This window comes from Mesoplodon densirostris, chromosome 8 (genome assembly GCF_025265405.1).
Source record: "Mesoplodon densirostris isolate mMesDen1 chromosome 8, mMesDen1 primary haplotype, whole genome shotgun sequence".
Lineage (NCBI taxonomy): Eukaryota > Metazoa > Chordata > Mammalia > Artiodactyla > Ziphiidae > Mesoplodon > Mesoplodon densirostris.
Window position 1 is genome coordinate 16,273,985 of NC_082668.1, and position 20,292 is coordinate 16,294,276.

The 20,292-nt window shown below is 43.5% G+C and overlaps 1 protein-coding gene across 1 annotated transcript in view; it reads right to left on the reverse strand.

Moving 5' to 3' along the window:
• Positions 1-17,279, reverse strand: part of SGPP2 (sphingosine-1-phosphate phosphatase 2) — a 131,631-nt gene extending 114,352 nt beyond the window's left edge. Inside the window, exon 1 of the mRNA XM_060107348.1 lies at positions 17,061-17,279. Coding sequence (XP_059963331.1) covers positions 17,061-17,279 — 219 coding nt within the window. The remainder of the gene's footprint in view (positions 1-17,060) is intronic.
• Between the last annotated feature and the right edge of the window lie 3,013 nt (positions 17,280-20,292).

Here is a 20,292-nt window from a genome sequence, read left to right on the forward strand (position 1 = left end):
TCCAGAGCCTGTGCTCCGCAACGGGAGAGGCCACAACAGTGAGAGGCCCGCGTAACTCAAAAAAAAAAAAAAAAAAAAAGCTTGTAAAGAAACAACAGAAAATACTTGCCAAAAACTGAATGCAGGGCGGGGTGATAACACAAAACATCTACTTTTCTTAAGACTTTCCTGAGCTCTCTAATAATACATTTTTGGCCAGGAAAAGAAGAGATCTTTTTGAGGCCAAAATCTTTCATTGCATTAAGAAATTCCCAATAATGCAGAAGAACATTATGTATTTTAAGCTCTTGGCATTTCACGTGGTTGTTTGTACAGAGCAGGAAAAGGTGTCCTGTAATTTCACAGGGGGTCCTTATACAGACACGGAGGGAGCTATATTGTTACATTTAAGAAGGCTTCAGGGTACTTCATAGGATTTAATAAATATTCCCTAAGTTAAGAATTATGGGGCTTCCCTGGTGGCGCAGTGGTTGAGAGTCCGCCTGCCAATGCAGGGGACGCGGGTTCGGGCCCGGTCCGTGAGGATACCACGTGCCGCGAAGCGGCTGGGCCCGTGAGCCATGGCCACTGAGCCTGCGCGTCTGGAGCCTGTGCTCTGCAGTGGGAGGGGCCACAGCAGTGAGAGGCCCGCGTACTGCAAAAGAAAAAAAATAATAAATAAATAATACATTAAAAAAAAAAAGAATTATGACCAAAACAGCTGATATTTGGGATTTTGTTACAAAGATGTCAATGGTAATTTTTAAAAAATTCTTATATGGAACAATGTTAGTAATCTTAGTAGCTAATATTCCTCAAAAGTATAAAATATCCTCATAGGAGAATTTTTTCTATAAAATGACAATCCTTTAATTTTCTCTAAATATAAAACTACTACCTTCTATTGTAAACAAAACAAAACCATTCAGAAAATACAGAAAAGAATGAATAAGATAAAATTTTCAAATATCCAGAGAGAACCACTGGTAAAATTTGGTTCATCACTCCAGATCCTTTAAAAAAAAAATTGTTCAAATACGTGCTTATACAGTTTAAAAAATTCAGTCATGTTATAAATATTTTTTATATTTGATTATTTTTGGTTGAACAATATATGATACATGTGTTTCCATGTCTAGAAATATATGGAATTTTAATAACTTTTGGGATATGATTTGGATATTGTGATTAAGTTTTCCCGTTGTAGAACATAGTTGAAAAAATCTTTTATAATTAGATATTTGATAAACACTTCCTGGTGATGAAAGCTACATGTGGAGGCTTCCCTGGTGGCACAGTGGTTGGGAGTCCGCCTGCCGATGCAGGGGACACGGGTTCGTGCCCCGGTCCGGGAGGATCCCATGTGCCGCGGAACGGCTGGGCCTGTGAGCCATGGCCGCTGAGCCTGCGCGTCCGGAGCCTGTGCTCCGCAGCGGGAGAGGCCACAACAGTGAGAGGCCCGCGTACCATAAAAAAAAAAAAAAAAAGCTACATGTGGGAGAAAAACATAAATCTAACAAACAGGGGCAGGGAGGTCTACCACTTGAGGAGTGGATATTGTTGACCTTGAGACCAGGAAAAGTACCCATTAAAAAAGTTTGTGAGCATCTATTCAGCTTCCCTTGCCATCGCCTTGGCCCCTGCCATTTGGAGTACAATTGAAATAAAGAGAAATCTCCTTTGCTTTTTATGTATATCAGAGACAATGCTCTCTTTTATCATTTTTAATTTGAAATTGGTCAGCTATCCTCAATGAAATTACACACAGGCAAAGTAAACCTCAAAAAGCATATTTTATGCTAAATAATGTCCTCATTTAGCATGCCGCCGGGTAAAAAAAAGTGATACAGTAGAAATGGAGTGTTGATCTCAGGTGACTCTTTTAAGATGTCTCTTGGTTCAAGAAAGACAAGAATGTCAGACTCTAGGGATGCTAGGGCTGAATGCAGATGTTCTGCGATGGGTAAGGAGGGGGTTCAAGATTCTAAGCATCTCTGTAGACAGAGAAAAAGTGACAACTGAGGGGAGAGTGAAGACTTGATGTGTGAACTTGACCTACTTGCAACACCAATTTGAAGTGACAATGAAACAGAAAACAACAAAATATTTTTTAATGCAAAAATCCTGCAGTTGTTAAAACAAGTGAGTCGAATGAAAGTTAAGGGCAAATGTGCTTATTTTTGACCCTCAAACATTTCTCTGTGCTTTCCCTGGGCAGGTAGCTGAAGCCAGTGAGCAGGAGGTTTACAATCAACCCCGGCAGCTCTGGAAATCGACACGGCAGCATGGCCGGCTCTAGAGGGGCCTCAGAGGAAACTCTCCCTAGAGTTGCACTCTGCACGCTGGGTTTCCTGCAGTGCACAGAATGCCTGCAGTAAAAGCTGTGAGAACCAATTTTTATAAGGCAGTATTGATTTTATTTATTTGTTTGTTTGTTTGTTTGTTTGCAGTACACGGGCCTCTCACTGTTGTGGCCTCTCCCGTTGCGGAGCACAGGCTCCGGACGCACAGGCTCAGCGGCCATGGCTCACGGGCCCAGCTGCTCTGTGGCATGTGGGATCTTCCCAGATCGGGCCACGAACCCGTGTCCCCTGCATTGGCAGGCGGACTCTCAACCACTGCGCCACCAGGGAAGCCCGGCAATATTGATTTTTAAACGTAGATTCACAAGGATCAGCAAAGGTAGTAAGACAGATACTGTATAGCCTTCACCCATTTCCTCCCAATGGTTACATCTCGCATAATTATACCTCACATAATTACTTATCAAAACCAGGAATCTGACACTGGTACAGTGTGTGTGTGTATAATGTTAGGACAACTTACCATGTGTAGACTCACTAGCGACTACTATCATCAAATTATAAAACTATTCCATCACCACGAAGATATTCCTTGTTACACCCTTTTATAGTCATGCCCCCATTTTTAATCCCTGGCAACCACTAATCTGTTTTCCATCTTTATAACTGTGTCATTTCAGGAATGTTAGATAAATGGAATTATACGGTATGTGATCTTCTCAGAGTGGCTTTTTCATTCAGCTTAATGCCCTTGGGATCCATCCAAGTTGTTGGGTGTATCAATCGTTCCTTCCTTTTTATTGCTGAATAGTGTTCCATGGTATGGATGTACCACAGTTTACAGAGCCAATCGTCTACTGAGGGACATTTTGATTGTTCCCAGTTTGGGGCTTATTACAAATAAAGCTGCTGTGATCAATCATGTACGAGTTTTTGTGTGAATAAGATCTCGTATCTCTGTGATAAATGCCCAGGATTGCAATTGTGGGTTGCATGGTAAATGTATGTTTAGTATTAACTTTTAAAGATCAAGTAAGTTTCTCTTTTCAAAAGTAACATTTTCTCATTATAGATTATTTATCTGGTGAATCAACTGGGCTGAGGGTCGGATGAGTCATGGGGAGAGGAGGGGAAGTATTGATCAGCAAATAAATCATTCTAAACCTAAGAGAGGATATTGTTTTTATGGGCTTCATTATGATACATGGGCTCCATAATCTATGCAAGTATACCTGTCTATACTGGGAAGTACTCAGGATGAGTGTGGGAAGTCCCATTTCTACCCCTGCAATGGTACTGAGGTAGTAAGCATGAAAATACCAGGGTTAGACCATTTATAACTCAACATGTTGGGAAATTTCAGATAAGGCCTTCAGGGTCAAAATTTCTGGACAATAAAATATGACTATGGCTTCAGATGGGCTGAGATGGAGGTAAAATTAAAGGATCAACGGATGTTGGGCCCTCTCCAAAAGTAACGCTTATGCGGGAATATACTACTGAATAAATACTGGGAATATTCATTTCATTCCTTCTATTTGAGGATGTGTGTATTGTAATGACCATGCAGAAGGGGGAGACCCACGGCAGGCAGGACTCGGGGAGGACTCCAGAACTGTGTGCCACCCTCTGCAAATGCACAAGAGAACGAATTCATTTTTCTGTTTCACAGTCATCATGTCATAAAGTGAGGGTAACATCCTCTAAGCATATACTGCCTTCTTGGCTCAGGGTTGCTTGGGAATATATGCTTTCCTTAACACTTACAGAATCTCCAGCCCCTGCCTGAGGCTACTGAAGTATCACAAACATTTCACAGGCTGCAAATGATGGGGCTGACCTGGAAGGAGCAGGCAGGACAAGGGACCAGGCATGACGTATGTAAACCCACAGATGCCTTGAAGGGAGCTATCACGCTCCCTTATCATCCTTCTCTCCCTCAGGCTCCAAATATTTTCTCTTTACAAGGAAACACTAGGAATCCATTAGTTGTGAGCTTACATTAACTGATGTACAATGGACGATTTTGGTGCACAATGGATAAACTGAGAAGCCCATCAAAAGTCAGTGAGAAAAATATCCCCCATTAAAGTCACAGTGGAAAAGTCGATACAGTGTATGACCAGACCATTCACGAAAATAATACAGGTATCTGCTAAACAAAAGAAAAACACTCATCCTCATTAGAGATCAAAGAAATACAAAATTAAAATAATGAGATGTTTTCATTTTGCTATTAATTTGGCAGATTATTTTTTTAATGGATGACAAAATTAGAGGATGAAAATATACAGAGAAACAAGATATTTATAATGCCTCAGAATACCAGCCTATAAGATACATATTAATTACAAAGAGGAAAACATTTACCTGGAAGACACCACTTAAACACCTTTAAAGGTGTATAAAGTTAAAATTACTGGGAATGGAGCAAATCGACATTGTGTGTCTCCTGGTATGATGCACTAAGAAAGGTACAATATTTTTCTTGTGGTATTCCAGCTAAAAATACTGAACTTGAATATCATGAGAAAACATAGGACAAACCCAGACTGAGGAATATTATACAAAATAACTGGCCTGGACCCTTCAAGAGTCAAGGTCAAGAAAGGCAAAGAAAGACTGAAGAACTTCCAGCTTGGACTAAAGAGACAATACCAACTAAATGCAATGTATGGTTCTACATTAGATCCTAGAATGGCAAAAGGAGATTAGTAGATCAATTCATAAAAACTGAGTAAGGCCCATAGATTACATACTGTTTCTACATTTTGATATTTATACCGTGGTTATAGATGATGTTAACATTAGGAGAATATAGGTCAAGAGTACATAGGAATATTTTGTACTATTTTTGCAAACTTTTTAAAGTTTTATTTCAAAATGAAAGTTAAAAATAAAAATGTTTTAAAGAAAATACTTGATGCTGTTCTTTATTCATAAAAACCTAAGTGTCCATAAACAGTAGAACTGATAAATAAATTATATGTTTGTGCAGTGGATGCTGCAGGGCATGTAAAATGTACATCTATATGATTCATTTATGTGAAGTTCGAGAAGAGGTGAAACTATGCTATGGTGGCGGAGGGAAAACAGCAGTTACTGGGGGTTAGAGTGGTATTGACTGGCAGGTGCCTGAGGGAACTTTTTGAGTTTCTGGAACTGCACTATGTCTTTATCTGGGCAATAGTTACGGGGATCTAGACATACAGTCAAATTTATCAGGTTGTACATTTAATATCTCTGCACTTATTATACTGAAGTTATAATAAAGAAAAAGAAAATGGACAAGAAGATTAAAAATGCTGACAATGGGCTAGCAGTCTTGGATTGCTGTTCAGAACAATAATTGAGATACATTTTCCAAAAAGCAATTTGGTAGTTAGTGTGAAGAGCTCTGAAATATGCTTCTCTTCCAGTTCTCAGGAAGCAATTAAATATTTAAACTCCAGTTGAAGTACAAAGATAAACAATGAAACAACTAAATACGTACTTTAGGAAATGCTTAAAAAAATTAAGTTACAATCGTATGATAAACTATAATACAACTATTAAATCATATAATTAAAGAATGTTCAGTTATGTGGGGAAATGCTCATGATATGAGTGACAAAAGTTGATCCCAGTATTATACGTGCATAGGATGTTGATAACTTAAATATTCTATGTTTTCATAGAGATAAAAGGAAACAATACTCTAAAACTTTAATATTTTTCTCTGGGTTGCAAAATTATGACAGGATTTTGTTTTCTTCTTTATACTTTTCGGTGTCTTCCACTATTTCTAACATAAACATGCATTCTTTTAATAGTAGAAAAGCATAAAAATTAATTCCAAAGTATTGGACACCTTCCTAGTTGAAAAAAAATCAATCAAAATTCAGAAAGGAGAAGAAAATCAACCAATTTCTAACAGAGGCTCCTTTAACTTGTCACACTTTTAACAAAATCTTTGATGTTCTATTTCACGGCTACCTTTTAAGTCACCTATCAAGAGGGGATGATTTTTTTTTTAACTGCAAAAAAAAAAAAAATTCACCTATGCCCTTTCCCCACCAATTAAGCCCTGGCCTCTCAGCTGCCAACATTTTACCCCCAGGAGCCCTCTTTTCACCATCATCAACTCTTCCTCCTACCCAGAGGAGTTCCTGCTTTGATGAGCTGTTTCCCATAAAATTCTATGAGAACAAAGTTTTTACCACTTGGAAAAATCAAAACGTACCCGGAGATGACAGAGGACATTTCTCCTGGAGGCATGATTACAAATACATGGCATTAACAATAGCAAGTATGAACCCAGTGTTTTGTTTTGGATCGTTTCATTTTGTTTTATTAAACAAAGAGGTATAAAACTGCCATAGGTGTTTGGAGGACTAGGGGTAATATTTCAAAATAGTTTGAGGAAACCATTACTCCCCTTCCCAAGATTCCTAACCACGCCCTCAAGATCTCAGGTGGTTCAATCCTCTCCCTCCCATCCACCCTGGCCCATGCCTAAGGATTTTTTCTTTGTTTTCAAAACAGTTTGCTAATTAGCCCACACTGTTTGAAGCAAGAGTGAGAGGAAAAAAACGTGAATCAGTCTTGACCGGATTTTTCAGTATCTCATTTTCTTAACATGCAGAAAGTATCTCACCAGGCAAGCAGAATTATAAAGACCAGTGGATGCCCCAATTTTAGCATTTCCATAGTTTTCTAACACAGATAGGAGCCTTCTAAATGTGTTGCCAGGAAACATTGACAGTATTTTCTCCCAGGAAAATTGTATGCCAAATAAAATGTAAGAAGAATGCCTTTGCTCGAGACATTAATTCTTATCAGGACAGCAGAGGATTTACTCATTAACTATAACCACAGAAGTGAAAGTGCCTTTAAAATTGGAAAGTTTCAACATCTTAATTATAAGAAAGGTAAAATTAGATTAGGCTTGCTGTCAACAGCCTTCCTTAAAAAAACATAGTTATCTAATCACATTTTAAAAGTTGACAGGTGTTTCACCATCATCAATTTTTAGCAATACCTGAACTCCTTTCATGGTGTCCAACAGAAGAAAGCAAACCAATAAAAAAGTTATTCATTAATCAAAACCTTCATCAGTTTCCTGGTAAAAAGGAAGGAGCTAACACTGAAAAAAACATTAAGCTAAAGGAAGACACAGCCAGTTAAAGTGGTCAGGGGTAAAATGACCCCAGTTCTGACAGGAGAGGGCAGGTGACCATATTTCTGCCAAGAAAGAAAATGTTGAGTTTAGCACACCCTTACATGCTTCATCCAACAGGGATTGTTAAGTACCTGTGGACAGGTTAATATGTTCCAGGCATACGTTAGACTGGGGATGCACAGGTGAGGAAGAGGACCCTGGTCCCTCCCTCACAGCCCCCCCGCCCCCATTCCCAGCTTCACAAAAATGCTAGAACTAATGATTTAATTGCAATTATGTGCAAGTCTTCAGAGCACTAGAGACCAGCATGTTCTGGTTGCAAGTGGACAGCCACTCAGGTCCCCTCCAGTGAGAGGAGTTGTACAGTAATCCTCAGAAGTAAGGAAATACGCCGGCAGCCATACAGCCCGCCTGCAGCCATACAGCCCGTGTGAGCCTCACCGAGCCATTCTACCTCAAAGTCAGCAGTCCTCTAGCACCTCCCCCTTCAGAAGGGGAGTCTACCATTCAAGACTTGGTTTCTTTCTCCACTTGGAGTTTTTCCTGCTGCTTTTACCACCCACTGGTGCAGACTTTCTGCCCTCCTCTCTACTGTGGGCATCTGCCTTGCTACTGCTTTCTCTGTCTCCAGGCTTCTGTTTATGACCTGCTTTTCCTCTCTGAAGTCCATCACGACTCTACCATTTATGTCTCTAGGTCTGGGTCTTCCATTCAGAGTCCCTAAGGGAGCAATCTGATTGGTTCCGTTAGTCACTCCCCATTATGCAATATCCCAATTAGGTGAAGTTCCCATGCAGGGCCATTTCATAAGATGCTGACCAGCCTAAAGAGGCTGCTTTTGACTCAAGGGCTGACCCCTGATCCAATCAGCTTGTAGCCATATTGATGGGGTCCCCTGATTCAAAACGTAGCAACCTACGTCTTAAGAAACCATTTGTGGTCTCTTTCCTCCTAAGGCATTTACAGGCACAGGAGACACTCAAAGTATCACCAAGAACCCAAAACAGATACTAAGGCTTGATTTAACGTTAATCCCATATTTGCTGTTGTTTGAATATAACATCGCCATTTCTCAAATGCTTCAGCACCAGGTCCCTCAGTGCCCCACAGAGGCATTGCCATTCACTCCCACACTCTTTCCGATTAAGCACAGTGACACCCGAGAACCTTTCTCATCACCGTGCCTGCGTTGAAAATTCTGATTTGGCACATGGGATGAAATTGATTTGCCATCCCCCTGTCTATAGGATGAAGTCCAAATTCTGCAGGAAGCCACACTAAGGCTTTAGCCTGAAACTCTGGCTCTAGCTCAACACTCTATCTAATATAACCTTACCAGTTTCCTTACACAACGTGTGCTGGATATTCTCCATTCATCCTTCCAGATCCAGTCTCCATGTTTCTCCAGGGAGGCCGACCTTCTCGGATTGCATCAGCCCAAGCTCCCTGGCTTCTGATTGAATTTGGATGAGGAGAGGCATTGGCAGGATATGAGAGGGCATACAGAGAAGGAGTTTAAGATATATTTTCTCCTCTCCTCCTGCCTGGCTGTGGCTCTTTCTCTACTAAAGGCCTCAGCTCCAGTCAGGGGCCTCTCTCTGACAGCTAAGCTCTCTTTGGGTCTGGGGTTACCAGAAGTTATCCTCTCCCCTTGCCTTTCTAGGCTGAAGTTGCCTGCTCCAGGATACTTCATCCTCCCATGCTGATTCTTTAGCCCTGCCTACACCTTTGTAAATGATCCCACCCCCTTTTAAAAAATTTTAAATAGACTTTATTTTTTTAGAACAGTTTTCAATTTACAGAAAAACTTATTTTCTTCTATTTGTTTATTTAATTATTTTTGGCCATGCTGCATGGCTTTTGGGATCTTAGTTCCCCCGACTGGGGATTGAACCTGTGCCCCTTGCAGTGGAAGTGAGGAGTCCTAACCACTGACTAACCTTGAGTCCCAACCCTGGACTGCCAGGGAATTCCCAATTTAGAGAAGAATTTAGAACATAGTATAGAGAGTTCCCATGTATTCCACATTCTTCCCATATACTCTGCATCCTGTTTCCTGATCTTCAACGTCTTATTAGTATGATTCACTGGTTACAATACTAACGGGTTATTTTTAACCAAGGTCCATATTTTATCCAGACTTCCTTAGTTTTCACTGAATGTCCATTTTTTCTGTTCTAGGGTCCCATCCAGAACTCCACAGTTACACTTAGTAGTCATAGCTCCTTAGGTTCCTCTTGGCTGTGACAGTTTCTCAGACTTTCCTCATGATTGATGACCTTGACAGTGTTGAAGAGTACAGGTTTTTTGTAGAATGCCCCTCAAATGGGATTTGTCTGATTTCTTTCTCATGATTAGAATAAGGATTTGGGTTTGGGGGAAGAAGACCACAGAGGTGAAGTGACATTTTCAACATGTATCAAGAGTATATCGTTTCAATATAAACCAAGAACACATCTATCATCATGACTTATCACTGTTGACGTCAGCCTTGATCATCTGGCTGAGGAAGTGTCCATCAGGTTCCTACATTGTAAAATCACTCTTTTATTTCACCCCCCCTTTCCATATTGTACTCTTCAGAAGGAAGTCACTATGTGCAGCTCACGCTTAAGGAGAGGGAAGTTATGCTTCCTCTCTGTGAAGCAGAGTAGAGCCTATGTTATATTGTTTTTTCTTTTTTCTCTTTTTTTTTTTTGGTAAATTGAGGTAAAATATGCATAACATAAAATTTGCCACTTTAACCATTTTTAAGGGTTTCAATGACCCCTTATCAGTAGGCCATCTGTCTCCTGCTGGGACTCTTATTATGCCCAAGTTGAACTTGTCACTATTCATCAAAAATAATAATGTGTCTTTATGTTTTATTACATGAGATTTCCATGTAAAGTAAAGAGATTCTCACATTTTCATCTATTTGACTCGTTCTGCTCTTTAAGCCTTGACTCAAGATGTCATGGGTTCCCCTAGGGATCACCATTACTACTGCTCTTGTCTCCCTGATCACGTATTTCTCCTTCTGTACTCTGGCACTGGCTGCACTGCACCATTTTCTTGGTGGCTTTCCCAGGGCAGGAATTAAATCTTATTTATCTTTGTATCTTTAAGGCTGAGGACTGTCCCAGAAACACAGTAGCTGATCAATAAATGTTAGCTGGAAATAAAGGAAGCCAAGATGAGATAGAAGCAGAAGTGGCCTATTTTCTCCAAAGATTAAAGAGAATGTTAATACCTAAGGTTGGTGATGGTATAGGAAAACCTGCACTCCTAGTTACATATCCCTCCACCCTTTCTGCAGGACAAGTTGGTAATACCTAATAAAAGCCAAAATATATGCATATTTCTACCCAGCAATTACAAGTCTTGAAATTTAAATTAAGAAAGCAATCAAAGACAGACATCAGTCTTGGCAATGATTTTTGGATTTGACACCCAAAGTAGAGGCAGCGAAAGCAAAAATAAACAAGCTGGACTATATCAAACTAAAAGGCTTCTACACAGCAAAGGAAATTCATCAATAAAATGAAAAGGCAACCTAACTAAATGAGAGAAAATAATTGCAAATCATTTATCTGACGAGAGGTTAATTTCAAAAATATATTAAGAACTAATACAACTCAAGAGCAAAAAACCAAACAACCCAATTTAAAAATAGGCAGAGGAACTGAACAGACATTTTTCCAAAGAAGACATACAGAAGAAGAGCCAACAGGTACATTAAAAGGTGCTCAACACCATTCATCATCAGGAAAATGCAAGTCAAAGCCAGAATGAGATATCACCTCACATCTGTCAGAATGGCTATTATCAAAAAGACAAGAAATAACAAGCATTGGCGAGGATGTGGAGAAAAAGGAACCCTTGTGCACTGTTGATGGGAATGTAAATTGGTGCAGCCACTATGGAAAATATCATGGAGGTTCCTCAAAAAATTAAAAATAGGGCTTCCCTGGTGGCACAGTGGTTGAGAGTCTGCCTGCCGATGCAGGGGACACGGGTTTGTGCCCCAGTCCGGGAAGATCCCACATGCCGCAGAGTGGCTGGGCCCGTGAGCCATGGCCGCTGAGCCTGTGCGTCCGGAGCCTGTGCTCCGCAACAGGAGAGGTCACAACAGTGAGAGGCCCATGTACCACAAAAAAAAAAAAAAAAAAATTAAAAATAGAACTACCATGTGACCCAGCAATTCCACTCCTGGGTATTTATCTATAGAAAATGAAAATATTAACTCGAAAAGATATATGCACCCCCATATTCATTGCAGCATTACTTACAACAGCTAAAACATGAAAGCAATCTATCTATCTATCTATATATATATATATATATATAATATTCCCTTGTGTATACACACATACACACGATGGAATATTATTAAGTCATAAAAAAGAAGGAAATCTTGTCATTTGTAACAACATGGATGGACCTTGAGGGCACTACGCTAAGTAAAATAAGTCAAACAGAGAAAGATAAATAATGGGGGCTTCCTTGGTGGCACAGTGGTTAAGAATTCGCCTGCCAGTGTAGGGGACATGTGTTCGATCCCTGGTCCGGGAAGATCCCACATGCCACGGGGCAACTAAGCCCATGCGCCACAACTACTGAGCCTGCGGTCTAGAGCCTGCGAGCCACAACTACTGAGCCCACGTGCCACAACTACTGAAGCCCACGCACCACAATGAAGAGTGGCCCACACTCACTGCAACTAGAGAAAGCCCATGCGCAGCAATGAAGACCCAACGCAGCCAAAAATAAATTAATTAATTAAAAAAAGAAAGATAATGTATGATCTCACTTATATGTGGAATCTAAACAATAAAAACAACAACAAAACTTAACTCACAGATACAGAGAACAGATTGGTGGTTGCTGGAGGTAGGGGTGGGGGAGGGCAATGAGCAAAATGGGTGCAGACGGTCAAAAGGTACAAACATCCAGTTATAAGATAAATAAGTCATGGTGATGTAATGAACAGCATGATAACTATAGTTAACACTATATTGTATATTTGAAAGTTGCCGAAAGAGTAGATCTTAAACTGGTCACAAGAAAAATAATTGTAACTATGTGTGGTGATGGATGGTACCTAGACTTATTGTGGTGATCATTTCACAATATATGCAAATATTGAATCATGTTATACACTTGAAGCTAATATAACATTACATGTCAATTATATCTCAATTTTTTAAAAAAGACTATCAAGTAATGTGGAAAGATACTTGTACAAAGATTTTTTTTGGTGGGGGGGCTATGCCACATGGCATATGGGATCTTACTTCCCCGACCAGGGATCAAACCCGTGTACTGCACTGCAAGCGTGGAGTCTTACCCACTGGACCACCAGGGAAGTCCCCAGAGATGTTATTTTTAATGCAAAAACTGGAAAGAACCTAAAGGTCCATCAAGAGGCCAACTAAATTATAGTACATCCACGCTGTGTAGTAATGTATAGCCATTAAAAATCAGGTTGAACATTTACCGAGTGATTATCTTTGGGCAGTGGTATAATGGGCATGGATTTAACTTTTTCTTTGTATTTTTTCCAAGTTTTCTCATCTGAACGATATCTGCAACTAGAAAAAGAAAAAGATCAAATGTACCTTTTCAAAGTGGCTTATGTTGTCATTTCCTACCTGAGCATCCATCTAAAGATAATCAAAACTTGAAGATTGATCTGTTGGCCAGTTCAGATATAATCAAGCCAAAACATCAACAGCCACCATGACCTCTGCTTCCAGCCATCACCACCCTTGTCCTGAACACACTAAGGGTGGTGGGTCCCAAGGGAAGAGAATTCAGAGCTTCCCCCTTCTGTTTGCCAGCTTCTCTGGGGCCCCAATTCTGACCTGGATCCTGGACATTGGTTTTTCTGTTTGTTTTGTTTTTAAAGCCCCTCTAACTGACTATAATGTATAGCCACAGTTGGAAACCCATGGTTCTATTCTACTCTGCTCACTTTGCAGGTGGGACAACAGAGGCCCAGAGAAGTTCAGAATGATCCCAGGGCAGAGCCAGATCCTGGTCTTTTGATTCCTGGTCCTTTGCACTTAAGCAAACCGATAAAATCAAGGGTGGAGTTTTGTAGATGGACAGACTTGGAGCACCCCAAATGTTTCAAGAGGAAAACGGGGAGTGCAAAGACTTCTAAAAATAACCTAATTTTGATCCCTTCCCCAATCCAAGTTTAGAACTATGTCTGAGCAAATAGTTATCAAAAAGTATTTATTGAGCACAGCACAATTTCGAAAGATTAACCACGGTCTAACATAACAATGGGAAAGGCACTACAAAATCTAACTTAATGCAACTGTGTTGAGTGAGCGAAGATGATAGAAATCAAAATACCATTGTATTCAAGGTTGGCTTCACCCCAGAACAAATAAACATAATTCCGTCCAGGCCTTTGCCCTCCTAGCTGGGTCCTAGGACCCCTGTCTCTTTGTCCTGGTGCCTGCCAAGAACGTCCTCCTCTGGTTACCCTTGCAAACCAGTTACACTTTCAAACCAAAAGCAATAGTTTCTCTTTCCATCCAGTCTCTACCCTGCCCCCAACCAGTCCTAACACCTCATACCTTCCCAATGAGACAGACAGAATGAAACCTCGGATTGTTTCCCTGGAAGGTGTGCACAGTAGAAAGAAGTTTAGACTTAAGTCACCGATCTGACTGTGTGATATCTGGAAAGCCCTCAACAAAGCATTCAACTCTTTAGGACGCAAACCTTTTCTGTCTGTGACATGGATGACTACTGGGAAATCTATGAGGGCCAGTCTGATTTATTCAATGACAGCTTTGTGCAAGCCCAGCCCGGACCTGGTTTGTAAATGTGTAGTTAATCTTGAAGCTAGTGGCGTGTTACAAGAATGTGTAAAGGAAGCCCTCACTTAATCATTTCCCTACTTGTCCCTGCTTTAAGCAGTACAAGAAATACAGAAAACATGGGAGGTGAAGAAGATTAGATTTGTTGCAATCTAAGAACTTAGATTGTTGAAGAAAACAACTTCACTATTGTTTGAAGTGTCTTAAATCAATACCCTGGTGCTGCCTGAATTCTAAGTTATGTGGAAATTTTGATTTTCAATATTTACGCTTCAGTTTTAAGAAATCCTCAATTTCTTATCTTGAATTTTAGCTCCCTCTTTTTCACGATATAGTGAGTGAAGTGTGTTAGATGGGAAGGGGGAAACCCCTACCATTTGCCTCATTGAATGCCCAGGCTGTTCAAGCAGCAAGACACTTTTCTGCAAGAAAATCTGCTTGTTTTGCTTTTAAAGGGCAATTTTATATTGCCATCTGCACTCATCTGTTTACAAAATTCACTGAGCTCCCACATGCCAGGCCATGAGGAGAAAATACTAAGCAAGCTAGACAAGTTGCCTGCATTCTTAGAGCTTATCATTCACTGGAAGAGGCGGGCAATAATCAGATATCAGTACAAAGGTGTGCTTACACAATGTGGTAACTGCTGTGAAGAAACACAGGAGCAAAGAGAACCTATAAAAGGAGGAGGGAGATTGGAAGGTGAGTGAAAGTGTCTCCTGAGGAATTGACCTTTGAAACTGAAGGATGAATGGGAGTTTATTTAGAGAAAGGACAGGGAGCTCAGGCAGGCACAGGCCACAGGCCAGGCAAAGGCCAGAGGCCAAGGGGAAGAGTAGCTGTTGGAGAGAAGTTTTGTCAGCTGTCCCCTTAAGGTCTTATCAATTATATGGGGCAGGTATGCAATTGTTTTCTTTTGGCAACTCCACCTGTACTTGCAAAGTATTAACCTTCCCAAGTCACTTGACACCAACCCACCTTTAAAAACATTAACCCATTATTTATCAAGTGTTCTCTCATTTTTTTTCCCATCACATACCAATGTGGTGATTTCTTATCGTGAATTTTTAGCTCTCTTATACTTTTACATGATGGATAGTGAGTGCGGTCGTGTGTAGGATGGAAAGGGGGCGACCCTTCCGTTTGGTTCACTTCATGATCAGGGTCTTCAAGTGGCAAGATAACACCTCTCTACAAGAAAATCTCATCTCGCTTTTAAAGGGCAAGATGGTCCTTTTCCAGAATTGAAAGTTACATGACTAAGGGTAATGTTTAAAACAGTTCGAGAAACACTAGGGGGAAAATGCGCTCTTCGTCAGCTTCCTGAATTAGGGAGACAGAGTGGACCCTTGAGGAAAGAGCAACAGAGAGCAGCCCATGCATCTGCCTGTGGGTATAAAGTGTGTGTGCCCAGAAAATGCCAAGGATGGAGACTGGTTCTTATTCTTCCCTCTACCCCATTTTAAAGACAAAGCAAGAGGAAAGGGGAAGGGGGAAGGGGGCTCTCAAACTCATCTAAAAGTTACTGGGTGTCATGGGGACAGAGAATGAACAAGAGATGAAAAAAAAATACTACTCAGGAAGATTTCTCTGGAGTGGAACCCACCCACCAGCCTCTAGATAAATGCTACAGTTTAATGCCCATAATATTCCATTGCACATGGAAGCCAGGTTCGTCATAATTCCTCAGTTACCAGATCTAGAAATCTACACATAAAGGCCACCCTCCTGTCACCAAAACTTTTGGGAAGAAAAATACGCGGTTTCCTCCACCACCCCCGCAAAGAGTTGTAATTAATACACTGTTTCAGTTTTCATTTGCCACACTTCCTACCTCCACTCCCCAGAAGGGCAGCTTCTGCGGCGGCCCAGGGCATCTCACAGCTGCAGGGAGCCCTCCCTCCCAGAGGGCAGCCCTGCGCCCCGGCAGACAGCAGCCCTGGCACGTTAGCATCTGCAGCCTGTCTGGTCCCTCCCCTCTGGAGTCCCTGTGCACTGCGACGACGCGCTGGCTTCCTAAAGCCGCAGTGGATTGTGTAACCACACTGCGAACGCCTAGAGGAGAGCGTGGTTAGCTTCACTCCTGACAGCATCTGTTAAAAGTCACTGGTGCCAGTTAATAAGAGACCCACCAGGCAGGAGGGACCCTAAGACTCTGGGGGAAGGAGAGAGCGAAGCGCTGTCTGGACAACTTCACTGGAGGTAGGGGGTGGGCTTTATAAATCTCTCCAGCAGCAATACTTAAACCCGAAATTCGGTCCTTAGAGCTGGCGTTGCAGGACGGTGAAGAGCGCGCTGAGCACCCCTCCACGCCTTTAGTGCGGATCAAAGAAAGGGGGATGGGTGGAAACTCAGAATCCTGGGGGGAGTGGTCAGAATTTCTCCTCAGGGAAGCCTCTTGTGAAAATGCCAAGGACGTCTCCGCTCCTCTTTTCAATTATGTAACTCTTACACATTTGGAAGAATATGCATGAACATAAATTTAATTACTTATGAAAGTAGAAAGTCTCCAAATAGGCTGCACTTAAAGCTCTGGGGGCATCTGAAGTCTTACTAGACCTGGTTGCCACCTGGCAGCGTTAGAGGATGTCATCCTAGGGATTGGATTCCCACCCACCCCTCCCTGGCACCCACAGCGCGGGCAGCCGGGTCGCCGCTCGGGTATGGGGCCCTCTCGGCACGGCAGGATCGGCGCGCACCCACCGCCGCGTCGCGGAGTCGCCGGGACCAGTAAGTCCGCAGGCGGCGGGGCGAGCTGTCCCCTCCCCCCACCACTGCGAACACCTGGCCCGCGGTTACCTGCGGGACCGCGACTCTCCGCAGCCCATTGGCCGGCTCCCCGGCGCCCCTGCCTTTGGCTGCGGGGAGATGCCCGAACCCGGGCGCCCGCGCCGCGCCCTCCGCGGGGCCAGCACAGGGCTCGCCGGGGCCTTCATCCGGCGCGGGGAAGAGCCCGCAGCAGCGCTGGAAGCTGGCGACGAGCTGGGAATCCTGCAGGCTCCAGAGCAGCTCGGCCATGGTGATCCCGGGGCCGCCGCCGCCGCCACCCGGTGCCCCCCGCTCGCACTGTCCCTCCTGCCTTCGCCCTCGCCGGGCCGGGCGCTCGGGGTGGCGGGCGGGGCCCGGGGCGCCAGCCAACAGGTGCGCCGCTTGGGTCCTAGCGCCCGCCCTGCGCACGCGGACGTCCAGGTGTTCGCCTTCACCTTGCGTCAGGCACGTCCGCCCTCCTTTCCTTCCCGGCGGGCCCGGGCGGGCTCGGGCGATCCCTGGCGTTCGGCCCGCTCGGAACTGGGCGAAAGGGTACAGGTGTCTACACCGCGCCTCTCTGCGCCCGACCGCGCCTCCTCCACCCCTCCCGGCTGGTGCAGAAGGGCCACCTAATGGGGAGCGGCCGAGCACGTGTGGACCTGCGTGAGTCCATCCTGGCGTGCGCCGGCTGATCGCTTAGTGACCTTCCTTTCACTTTTGAGCTCAAGGGGAGGTCTGATGTTCCCTCCAGCTCCCCGCATCCCGTCTGTAGTCCTGCCTTTGCCCACTTCCGGCAGGTAGAGGGAGCACCCCCTAGGGAAGATTCCCAAGTTCTTACCAAACTCTGCGTGATGCAACGTCTCCCCACGGGCCCAAACTTCTTTGACCTTGCTCAAGAACCGAGTAGGTTCGAAGTGGATCCTGAGCCATCCTCTGCGTCCCTACCCTTGCCCTCGTGATTTGGCAACTGGGGAACACTTTTAGGCAGGTGGAGAGGAAAATTGATTCTTTCTTGGTTTTCCGCATTAAGAAAGATGGTGGTTGCCCTTCTCCTACCTCTTTTTTCCGCTCTGCCTCTAGACCTTTAGACCAGAAGAGAACAAGGTGTTAAAGAACGGCAAGGAGGTTGACTTCTCCCCACACCTGCGCCTGCTTTAGGGATCTCAGCAGAACAGTAAAGAAAACACCCTGCTGGTCGACCTTGGTTTTCCCTCCTCCCTCCTGAATCTTCTAGCGGCACTGCACTTCCTCACAGGGAGTGAAAGGCAACAGTCAAATTAGGCCCAGATGACCTGCTTGCAATGAAAGTGCAATTCAATCCTTCTGTCTTCAGTCTGCAGCTGAAGGCTGAGCATTTCCTGGTAGCCCAGTGTAAGTCCTGCTAAGTATTTGGTTGCACAAATGACTATGGAGGAACACCTGCCACGACCTTGTTTATCCAGATGTCAATTCAGGTCTTTGGGATGTAGCTTTCAAGGGTGACGTGGGCTCCCTCATGCCTGAGTTTCCTCTCTCCTTCCCAGTCCTGTCTGGTGAGCAACAAGGTGGCTGAGAGAGCAATGAAAGTATTGGGAAATACCATTCCCCACTTAACTTGCAGAAGAAGCACAGACCTGCCGTCACAATCCAGCTGTGTCACACACAGAGATGTTCAGTCCTAGAAGCAGAAGGCTTCTCTTCTCAATGTTGCTGTCATTTACAGTCACTGGGACCAAACCCTGTGGTTTAGTTTTTTGTTGTTGTTGTTGTATTTTTTTGTGTGGTTTAGTTTTAACAGCTGGAATTGTAGTGGTTTTGGACCTGTTCTTTCTTTTTTAAAAAAAATATTTATTTATTTATTTATTTTTTGGATGTGTTGGGTCTTCGCTGCTGTGCAGGGGCTTTTCTCTAGCTGTGGTGAGCGGGGTCTACTTTTCCTTGTGGTGTGTGGCCTTCTCATTGTAGTGGCTTCTCGTTGCAGAGCAGGGGCTCTAGGCACATGGGCTTCAGTAGCTGTGGCTCGCGGGCTCTAGAGCGCAGGCTCAGTAGTTGTGGTGCACGGGCTTAGTTGCTCCGCGGCATGTGGGATCTTCCCGGACCAGTGATTGAACCCGTGTCCCCTGCACTGGCAGGCAGATTCTTAACCACTGTGCCACCAGGGAAGTTCCAGACCTGTTCTTTGTATGTGTTAAAAGAAATAATTCCCCATGAAGACACTTGAGTGATGTTATCTCCCAAATTTGATGCTTCGATTTTCCTTTCTCCCAATTAGGAAAAAGAGGCAAAGCCAAACATGGTACATGGAGCATAAGGCCAAAAAATTGCATATTCAGACAACGCATTATATCCCCTTGGGGACCAGATACTGACTCCAGCTTCCAGTGGCTTGTGATGTCACAGTATGCCTCACTTTCCTCCTGTGATGAAATGAGAATCCTCACTTCTTGTCTTTCTTATATGGCTGGGGTGCCAGTATCACTCCAATCTCCTTCTCTGTTGTCACAGGGCATTCTCCCTGCATGACTCTCTGTGCCCAGATTTCCCTCTTCTTATAGGGACACTAGTTATTGGATGAGGGTCCACTCTAAACCAGTCTGACCTCATCTTCACACGATAACATCTGCAAAAAGGCCACATTCACTGGTTCTGGGTGCACATGAATTTGGAGGGAATGCTACTCAACCCAGTAAAGTACTTACTCAGTGCCAGGCATGTGCTCAGTACTTTCATGCCATAACTAACTTAATCACACTTTATCCTCCCAGTAGCCCTCATCCTTCCTGTATTTGACAGTTGTGCATTTACTAGTGTCAGACACTCTTCTAGGCCTGGGGATACGTCAGTTGAAACACCAGAGGCCCTAGATCGTGGAACTTATATTTTAGTTGGGGGACAGCTAATTTAAAAAATCAAATACATCTGTACTTTTAGGAAGCGACAAATGCTATGGAGAGGAGCAAGGTGGGTGGGGTAGGGGGAAGACAGGTAGGTGAGTTGGTTACCTCCAAGAGGAGGATATTTGTGCAGAGAAGAAAAAAAAGAAGGACCCCCCCCCCCAATCCAGATCAGGAGAAACAGCATATTCCAGACAGAGGAAGTTGCAGCTATAAAGGCAGCCCAAGCTCAGCAGTATCGGTGGAACCACCAGGAGGCCAGCCCGGCAGGAGAGGCTTGAGTGCAGGGATTGACTTGGGAGAGGTGGGACCAAGTAGGGCCATTTAGGGGGTAATAAGGAGTAATGCTCCCAGCTCAGAGGTAGGAAACTTGCCCACAGCCACACAACCAAGTGGCAGAAGGAGGATTC